This window comes from Harpia harpyja, chromosome 2 (assembly GCF_026419915.1).
Source record: "Harpia harpyja isolate bHarHar1 chromosome 2, bHarHar1 primary haplotype, whole genome shotgun sequence".
NCBI lineage: Eukaryota > Metazoa > Chordata > Aves > Accipitriformes > Accipitridae > Harpia > Harpia harpyja.
This window is the reverse complement of record NC_068941.1, coordinates 78,798,715-78,808,757: the sequence shown is the minus strand read 5'-3', so window position 1 is coordinate 78,808,757 and position 10,043 is coordinate 78,798,715. Positions and strand designations below refer to the sequence as shown.

Below are 10,043 nucleotides of genomic sequence, written 5' to 3'. Positions count from 1 at the left end.
CATCCTGGATCTCACCAGAAAATATCCAAATCATCAGGCTTGGAAATACTTTGGTGGAGGTGTGTTAAGGAAAAAAAAAAAAAAAGTTGTTGAATGCCTTCTTAGTTACATGGACTAATCAAAGGTTTGTTGCGCTGCAGAGTTTATACTCTGACTGCCGTTAGGAGGAGGATGTCACCCAGGGAAGGTGCAGTTCTTGACTCCAGTCTCTGCAGCCAAAATACAGGTTTGGAGAAGGGGAGAGGACATTTTTGCCAATTCAGTTTGCAACCAGGAGCTGAAAAAACACAGCCCAGGAGCTTTTTTGGGACCTGCTGCTACTGTTCTAAGGAAACAATGCTTCCCTCACACACTCTTTTAACAAAACAACTTGCCATCATTTTCCCTAAGCAGCCACAGGTGGGTGACAGCTCCTTCTGCTGGGGAAGTGGTAGTAGCAGGCAGTTCCTGATGACCCCCATAGCGTTTCCAATCCACAACACGCCTGCCAGGTATTTGCCAGTCTCTTGTCTCCTAGAAAAAGCCACTCCAGGCCATTGGGCAGGAAATCCAGATAAAGTTTCCTGGAGCACTACCTTCAGGTTGGCAAAAGTATGTCAATGGCAGGATGCCATTTTGGATATCGCATTTAAGCTTTGCTGGAAATCTGATACAAACTAAATCCTACTGTCAGGACTGTGTATCCAATGTTTATTTTATCTAACGTGTCAGTAAGAGGGAATCCACAACTTTGCTGCCTCTGGTGAATGCTCCCATCTTGTAAGATACATGTTCTCACCTCCAGTATAGCACTAAATTCTTTGATCCTTTTTGCAGCATCCAAAAAAATGGGGCAAAGTGTGTTTTCCCCCTACCTCCTCCTGTCCCCAAATAACTCAGAGCATGGTGAATGAAGCAGCAAGCTAGCAAGAGTTTTGTCTACATCGGGAAGCTGGGGGAATGAAACTGAGACGTCTCACTGAATGCTTACTGCTCAGTTAGAAAAGTAGAGCAAGCCCATCTCTGGTGGGGAGGGGGCGGTGAGAAGAAGAGAGAAAGAAAAATTTACCTGCAGAACTGGCTGTGCATACTGAGCAGAGGAAGATGCCTTTTGGTAATGCTAAACAAGGCAGTTAAGCTTCATTGCAAATCAAGACTGAGAGGACTAGAGATCTCCTCGCCCTTCCTTAGTTTCTGGTCTACAGCATACTGTAGACCTTAGCTTCCTAATTCTCTATGGAAATTAAAACTAAAAGATGTTCTGCAACATCCAGCGCAGGCTCAAAATCTTTTTTTTTTTTTTTTCCATCTAGACCTGAGCACCTCCAGAAATGTTCAATGCTTTGTGAAGTTGAGTGGTATTGTAAACTATGTGCATGACAACACTCTCAACTGGCATGAATAAGCTTCATTAATTAACTTAATAGCAAAGGTAGCAGTTTAACTATGTTCTGTTTTATACCTTTAAAATGCAACTTATAGTTTAATAGCCTTAGAAGTTTGTTATTGTAATAGCTTTAAAGTTTATTGTTGTTTTTTTCTCCTCTACTATTTTCTTGATACTAAGAAAAAAATCAAAGTAAAGATTTATTTCATTTGTATGTCTTGGAGGTGACAATTTAATACGTTTAACTATATGTAACATATTCCTTTCTTAAAGTGAGCACCATTTTGTTTAGGAAACCAAAGGTAAGCTAACAATTGTAGGTATCATTAAACTCATGTTTATTCACAGATAAATGCTGTAGCCTATGAAAACGTTTTGGCACAAAACTGACTAAAAAATAACTGAAAATTTAGCATCCCTCCCACCCCCCACAGAGATATCTGGTCCTTATGTTGCAGCTGAAATGAAAGTCTGAAGCATCAGGTTTTTGTAGTGGCATGGCAGAGGAGGGAGGCATGTGGAGGCAGACAGGAAGATAGTAAAACTGGAAAGACTCCATAGACATCTTTTTTTTTTTTTCTGAAATACTGTATTTACACAAAATTGGAGAGAGTACAAATACTTTACTAAGAAGACAAAACCATTATAGTACATTCAATTTAAACACAGGCAGAACTATAGATGCAAAACACGGAGGCCTAAGGTACTTACATGGGGAAAAAAAAGCATCAGAAAGGCCTCAGAGATTAAAAGCAGGAGATAGGATAACATTGTATTTGTTATGCAGCACCACCTTTCCTTGACTTCAATGGGATTGCAATAAGATGCTCTCCTTTCTCATTGTGGATGGTGGGAAAAACCTTCTCGATGTGCTGACTGCTCAACACTGATTTTACAAAACGGTTAAGCATGTACATAATTTTCAGCTTGGGAATAGAGCTGTTAACTTCAAAGGAAAATATATTTGTGCCTAATCACATGCTTACATGCTTAGTTTGACCGGGAATAGCCTTCTCAATGCTTAATAGGGTCAAGTGCATTGTTACATGAAAAATAAGTGTTCTTTACTGTCTTCTTTCTTTTTTTTTCTTAAAATATACTTTAGAATTGCTTTAATTTTCCCCTATGTACTTGATTAGAAAATAGTAGCTCATTGAATGCCATAGAATATTTTGATTCATGTCTTATATAATCAAAGGAATATTGTTCAAAAATAATTCCCACATTTTTCCAAAGCCTGTTTAGATTTAAAAATAAATAAAAGAGAAAAATACATGTAATAATAAAGCAGCTTCATGTTTCTGGGCATTTGGCAGCAGATCTGTTATAATATCCCTCCGACATCTCTTGGTATCAGTTAAAATCACCAGATTAATTGATCATTATAAAAGAAAAGATTGTACAATATTATTACAATCCACGAAATATAGCCAATGCATGAAATATTTTACACGTTATATATCCCTTAAAAAGAATGAATATACTTTAGCCTGTTCTTGAAAAACAGATAGCTTCTGAAGTAATATATGTTAAACACAGTGGTATCTGTCACTTCTACTTTCTAACTGTTTTTTTTTTTTCTGAATAAAAATTTGTTTGAATAGGACTACTAGCTCAGTGATGGAACTACGGTGCTATTTAACTAAATTCCATATATGTCTTCATTACTGTTGCTGCAATTATTGTAATCACATACCACTGAAGTGCTAAACATTAATAACTCAGATATGTGGACTTTGGTTATGCTTGATAGAATACTGGCATATCAAATATATGTACCACTTCCTAAAGGCTATATTACAATCATGATGCCTAGTAATAAATAATAATAACAACAATCTCAGATTCAAAGTGCTGACTCACTCGAGGCACCAATACAATAAATCAATCAATTAAAAGACTTATTTGTAATGTTTGAAACTAACAGAGCAGATCCTGGGCTGCCAAGTTACATGCGCAGCACAGAGGACTCTGAACCTCTCCTTCCAACCTGGGGATTCCTGTGGTCCCAGAAGACACTGGAGTATCACATCTGATGTGGAACGCTCCGAGACATACCAAGTTTTCAGACATGAAACATTAAAAACATTAGGCTTCTCTAAAGCCTCCAAAGGCTCTCTTAAAACCCCTCAAGCCTACTCCATTCACTCAGAGACAAGGCTTTGCCATATATTGTACTCAGCTGCAGACCAGGGAAGAGCCTTTCAGGAAAGTCCACAATGAAATGCATTGCATTAATGCAGCTTTCACACCCTGGAGACACTGTCACCACTGTCGGCATGAGAGGGAAAAGGCAGCTTTCCAGCAGCAGCAAACACCTGTCTCACTCAAAGGGGAATGCTTTTCATGTTGTTAGTTTGTTCTGTGCAAGCAGTAATCATTTTCGGTGTCAAGAGAGCTGTTGTATCCTGATGATGGATACAGGTCCCTCTTAAGTATCCTGTTGACGATGTTGATCAGAACTTTTTTGTACTGTTGACGTAAAAGTGAGTAAACAAATGGATCTGATGCAGCCTTACTGTAGGTGAGGCACTTGCTTATAATTCCCCAGTAGTAATTTATGGTAACAAAAGGAAGGAGCTCTATCAACCTGTTAAACATTAAAGAGAGATGGAAACACTTGAGTGTTATATTCACACTGAGCCCAGTGCTCAACTCGTGCTTCATGAAACATTAAAGTAACACTTATTTTCTTACAGTACACAGTCCCTGCAGGAGAAGGGCCCTGTACTTACTTCTTGGATACAATAAAGGCAAAGGGAACTTCCCTATCAAGGCTACTAGGAGACAAGAATTATTCCCTCTATGAAAAGAGACAAAAAGTGTGTTTTCAACACTAATGCTCCCATGCATCGGAGATAAGAAATTGCTGCAGTTTATTGCTCACTTTCTGAATTTAGAGAGTTGTGCTGGTAAGTGGTCAAAATCTTGGTGACACAATTAACTACCCCTCTCCCATGGCAAGCTTGAGATAGACACATGTGACTTGGGGCATCCAGGCTCACTCAACTCTAGTCTAGTGACACTTGAGACATTTGGGCATAACCCCCTTGGCATCAGGCTGCTGCTCCTGGAAGTTGTGGGTCTCCTCTGAGTCCCGTGTCATATCTGCCAAGCTATGTAGAGGTTTTGGATACTGTGAAGCATCTGAAATGATACCACAAACCTGGTCTAGATCACTGAATCCAACCCCTCAGATGATACAGAAGAGTGAACCTGCATTGCACTACTGCTGTGAATTATCACATATGCAAAGAGGATTCATGTTAGACCGTTGCAGTATGAAGAACAACACGGCAGTATCTCAGAGTGATTTGGGTGGCACTTGCCATCCCATAGTATGCTTAGGAGCACAACTGCATCTACTTACCTGTGAAAGTTTCTGCGTGCACTTGGCTGACCGCTAGTTTGGCCAAAGAAAACAAGGATACAACACTTTTATCATCATTATATGACCAGTCAGCTCTCTCCAGACCTGTGTCTCCTGGTCTGTGCTTCACGGATGATTAGTGGCCTCAGCACCTCAGTTGAGATGGGCGTATTAATCATGGGGGGAGAAACTGCAACTAAGTTAAACCATTTTTCCACAGCAGTGAGAGCAAACCTTCAGAGTGTTCCAGCAAATGTCTGGCATAGAGCTCATCTGCAGTGGGCAAACTCTCCAGGAAGGTGGAAAGAACAGGGTGAGAAGTTTTATTATCTGTACATCTTTTGTGAAACCTTTTGCAGGAGCAAGAATATACTATTTTGCTATATTTGTTCCAGAAGAAAAAAAAAGTACCATGAGATAAAACAGCCCTTTTCTGTGCCCTAAAACATCACTGTTTGAAGGTGTAAGATCAGAAGCTTTCTCAAAGCTTGAAGAACCTTCTGGCCTCCTTCCAAAGTGCAGAGCTCCCAATTTGCAGGGTGTTGACTTTTGAAGCTGTTCCGATCCCTCCTCATAGAAAAGCTGACTTACCACCACTAGGACTGAACATTGCAACAAGTGGTTGAACTCTGACAGGAAAATTTCTCATTTGTATGCGTAAAAGTGAAACCATTCCTATGGCAAGTGCATTTAAAAATCAGATGACTTCTCTCTGAAGCTGCTTGGAAAAAATTCCGGTGAATTCAAAACAGAGAGAACAGGAAGACACAAAATGTGAGAAATAAATAAATATACAATAAATGACACTTGCTGCATGGTTGCTTAGGTTTATATCATCCTGTATATCGTCCTAAGACAAGAAACATACATTTGATATTTACACAATTGATGTTTTTATAAAGACCCTAAATAAAAAGAATAAGGTATCTTTCTGTCATGAAAATAGATGTATTACTATGTGTTCCCTTTAATGTATTATGGGCCCAAACATAATTGCACTGAAGCCAACAGAAGAAAAATTACACAGATTTTAATAAGATAAAGGGCCTGGCCAAATCAAGTCAGCCTTAGAAATATTCATCTGAGTGCATCTTAGTATCATTTTCTTGTTTTCAGTGCTGTTACAAAAAAGATGAAATTCATCTGTTGGCTCTTAGCGAACAGATGAATATATTGGTAATGATCATAATCTCATTCATATTTCTGAAATGAGGAGCAAATACTGAGCTCACAACGCAACCTGAGTCACCAGGCCAAAGAGCGAGAAAACAGGGAGGCTATCTTTCACATTGCCTCCATGGAGATTGCTTCAGTGCCACCCCCTTTAAAACTGGAATGGGGGAAGAGTGAAGAAACAGGCATAGCAGCAAGTCCTCCAACCTCACCTCCACCAACACCTTTTATCTAATGCTGCCTGGACACTGTCTTGCCTTGGGGCAAAGACCTTTTGAGGATGTCCTCCCCAAATGCTTCCCATTTTTCTGTCACTGAACCAACTCAGTCCTTGTGACTGAGACAGAAGCTGTACCTTGACACACGCGTTTACATAAACCAACCCTCAGTCTTCTCTCTGGTGACACATGAGGTACCAGTTTGTCACACACAGAAAATGCACCATCTCACATTTGCCAAATGCAAAGTCTGAAGAAGGAAGTCACTTTTATTTTAGAAGTTTATGAGAAATATCTCCACCCTGAAAAATGTGGCAATGCTGGAATTTGCTGAGCTTGGTAATGTTCAGATGGAAAGAAGATGGCAAAATCCACTTTGCTCAATATAATTATATCCTGATTATGGCAAAAGGGAATAGAAAATGACTCAGAATGTACTGAACAGTGATCAATTAACCTTTTAACTCTGTGATGTAATGTTAATATTTGTAATAATCCTTTCAACTGCAGAAAAAAAAATGCAGTTATCCAGGCAATCAGTCAGGAATCCCCTTCAACATATAAATGGGAACTGAAATAAATGTCATCCTAAAGGTAAAAAACATTGTTATTTCTGTGCACTGGCCTAAATCTATCCCCCTACCCATGTAAGAAAAGGGCAGTGACAATGATCATAAATGGCCTATATATATGTGACTGTGTAAGATCAGCACACTAAAGCTGGCCAGTTTCTGTGAGCTGGTGCGGCTGCGGACCCCAGCAGCTTGGTAGCAACCTTGAGGAAGCCCTCACCAGGGTGGTTTTGCAGACTAGTGCACCTTCCTCAGCAGAAGTCAGTACTCTTCAAGGGTGTCTTGAACACACTGTGAAGTGGGAAATATTTTTAAAAATCACTTGTGAAAGATGTAGCCCATTTTAGTTTAGAGATTAAAGGCTAAATCCCGAGGTGCTGCAATTCAGTATAGTTACATTGGCTTCCAGCTCACTGATTTATGCAAGATTTAAAAATAATAACCATATGTTGTATAAAGACTATACAAGTACGGAACAAGAATGATGCATGACTACTTAAAAAGGTGCAAACCACCAGGGTGAGTGCCAATAACTCTGGCCAGTTGAGGAGCATGGTGTTTCCTATACATTTTAAAAGTCTAATTATTGGTTTTCCTGGGAGATAACTCTTACACCTCATCACAAGGCCGTGCTGCACCATTAGCAATATATTTACAGACATTAATGTTTCCAGAGACAAAGCTTATCAGACAAATTATCAGCCTAGATAAATTTAAATTATGTCACCTCAGCTTCCAATAGCAGCAAGCTTGGCCTTACGCCTTTAAAAAAAAAAAAAGCTAATCAGGAAAAGCTGTCTGCTTTCCTCTCTACTGCTTGGGTTGTGCTAATAAGGAAGGGTGGCGAGTCTTTTAAACTGCTTTCATCTCCCACTGGCATGTAATTAATTCCTGGTACTTGTCCTAAAAGCCTCTCGCTTTTGGCAGAGGCACCCAGACCTGGCTGCAATGAGGAAAGGAGAGCCAGAGGCTGCCCAGGCTTCGCCCAGTGGGCTTGGTGTGTGGTCAGGGTCGGCGTGAGTGTGTGTGTGTGTGCTCTGCCCCTCAGAACCAGCTCTGGGTCTCCTGGGTCAGGTTCTGACACCCCAAAATTAGCTGTAGTCCGTCATCGTCGTCCCCCTCCCCCAGGGCACCTGGGCATCAGAGGGCATACCGGTCCCAGAAAGTCCCCCACCCCAGCAGGAGATACTAACCTGGTGATAATGTAAGGACCAAAACAGATCACGAATGACCCTATAAAAATACTGATTTTCTTGGTAGCCCGCTGCCGCCTCCGTTTCTGCTCATTAAGACAGCGCTGCTTCACACTGCAAAGGGAAAAGAGCAGTCGGTGGGTGAAGGCAAGAAGTGGGGAGGCAAGATGTGAGCCCAGTGGAGAGGGGAAGGACTTGCTCCCGGCCCCAGAGCCCCTGCCCCAGGGGAGGGGAGGGCAGGGCAGCCCCCACGGGAGGGGAGGGCAGCCCCGGCCCTGCCGAGCCTGGGGACATCGCACTCGCCGAAGCAGCAGCTCCGGCAAGTGGGAGCACCCAGCAAGCAGGACTAGCATTCAGACAAAGCAGGCTAGGAATGCACAAGCCACCGTCTCGTGGCACTATAAGCAGCATCTGAAACTAGACGCAGAAGCGTTCGCCCCGTGGCTGGGGCAGGCAGGGGCATGGGAAAGGGTGCTGGGGAGGCAGGACATCCTCTCCGCCCCAGGGTACCTACCGCAAGCGCCCCGGGGCTGTGAATACGAACACGCACGCATTACCTGGGGTGGATATCCACCAGCAAAACCAGAGTCTGCATGGTAATAATGTCTATCCGCTTGCAGTGGAATCGGGCAACTTTCAACACCTTTAAATAGGTGAAACACAAGATCACCAGTGACAGCATGAAACTGGTGGAGTGAAAGACGATGGTGAACACTGTAAACCTTCTCCGCTCTGTCTCTTCCTTCAGGTGTAAGGTGCAAGAGGCATAAACGTTGCTGTAATCTACCCACGAGTAAAACAAGGATACCAAGGGGAACGTGAGGGAGTGGAGCCACGAGTAGCCCATCAATATCACAGCGTCCTTATACCGCATCTTGCTGGTGTAGCTTAAGGGGAACACCACGGCAATCCATTTGTCGATGCTGAGCGCTGCCATGCTCAGCATCGTGTTGGAAGTCAGGAAAGTTTCCAGGAAACCCACCGCTTTGCAGACGCAGCCTCCGAGGGGTTGCTGGTTCCTCAGGATCCCCAGCAGGGTGAAAGGCATGTTCAGGACGGTGAGGAGCAGGTTGCAAAAGGATAAGTTCACCAGGAAAACCCCGGCGACCTGCTTGCGGATCTCCGTACTGTAGACGAAGCATAGCAGCACCAGGAGGTTGGAGAGCAGAGAGACAACCAGCACCAGCACGAGGAGCAACGCCAGCAGCACGCCTGCCAAGTCCATCTCTCAGCGGGTCGCCTGGAGCGGGCGAGGGCAGGAGGAAGGGGGCATCCGAGCCGGCACCGCAGCCTCGCCTGCCGCCGCCCGCGGCCGCCCGCGCATGTTGCCGGCGGCGCGGGCCGGGGGAGCGGGGAGAAGAGCCGCGGGCAGCGGGGTGTAGGGAGAGGAGCAGGGGGCGGGGAGCAGAGCCGAGGCTGCAGAGAGAGGAGCGAGGGGTGCGGGCTGGGCGGCCGGCCGCGGCAGAGGGGAGGGGACCCGCGGCGGGGAGAGGGGCCGGGGTTCCCTGACAGCGGTGCCAGGTAGCGGGGGAGCGAGGTCCGGGAGGAGTGGGGCCGGAGCTGAGGGTAGGGGCGCAGGGGCACCCGGCCACCGGAGCCGGAGGTAGCGGGTCCGGGGCGCCCGGGAACTGGAGCCGGGGCTAGCGGGGCTGGGGGTAGCGGGGAGCTGGGGGTAGCGGGGAGCCGGGGGTAGCGGGGAGCTGGGGGTAGCGGGGAGCGGGTCTGGGGGGAGCGGGGAGCAGGGAGCTGGGGGTAGCGGGGAGCGGGGCTGGGGGTAGCGGGGAGCGGGGTCGGGAGTAGCGGGGAGCTGGGCGTAGCGGGGAGCCGGGGGTAGCGGGGAGCCGGGGGTAGTGGTAGCGGGGAGCTGGGGTAGCGGGGAGCCGGGGGTAGCGGGCAGCGGGGCCGGGAGTACCGGGGAGCCGGGGGGTAGCGGGCAGCGGGGCCGCGAGTAGTGGGGAGCCGGCGGTAGCGGGGAGCGGGGCTGAGGGTAGCGGGGAGCCAGGGGTAGCGGTGAGTGGGGCCGGGGGGAGCGGGGAGCGGGGAGCCGGGGGTAGTGGGGAGCCGGGAGTAGTGGGGAGCTGGGCGTAGCGGGGAGCCGGGGGTAGCGGGGGGCCGGGGAGCCGGGGGTAGCGGGGAGCGGGGCTGAGGGTA

The 10,043-nt window shown here is 45.8% G+C and overlaps 1 protein-coding gene across 1 annotated transcript; it reads right to left on the bottom strand.

Annotated features, from left to right (window-relative positions):
* Positions 1 to 1,940: 1,940 nt before the first annotated feature.
* Positions 1,941 to 9,557, bottom strand: GPR78 (G protein-coupled receptor 78). Its single transcript, XM_052780584.1, has 3 exons — positions 8,450 to 9,557; positions 7,893 to 8,006; positions 1,941 to 3,956 (listed from the first exon to the last, which is right to left on the bottom strand). Exons 1-3 carry the CDS (start codon positions 9,115 to 9,117, stop codon positions 3,719 to 3,721), a joined length of 1,020 nt encoding a protein of 339 aa, XP_052636544.1. The 5' UTR covers positions 9,118 to 9,557; the 3' UTR covers positions 1,941 to 3,718.
* Between the last annotated feature and the right edge of the window lie 486 nt (positions 9,558 to 10,043).

Excerpts from the sequence above, each read along its gene's own strand:
- GPR78 (XM_052780584.1), bottom strand. The coding sequence starts at position 9,117 with ATGGACTTGGCAGGCGTGCTGCTGGCGTTGCTCCTCGTGCTGGTGCTG. Across the intron at positions 8,007-8,449 it reads CTGGTGGATATCCACCCCAG|TGTGAAGCAGCGCTGTCTTA; the intron begins GTAATGCGTGCG and ends TTCCCTTTGCAG. Across the intron at positions 3,957-7,892 it reads GGTCCTTACATTATCACCAG|GTTGATAGAGCTCCTTCCTT; the intron begins GTTAGTATCTCC and ends AATGTTTAACAG.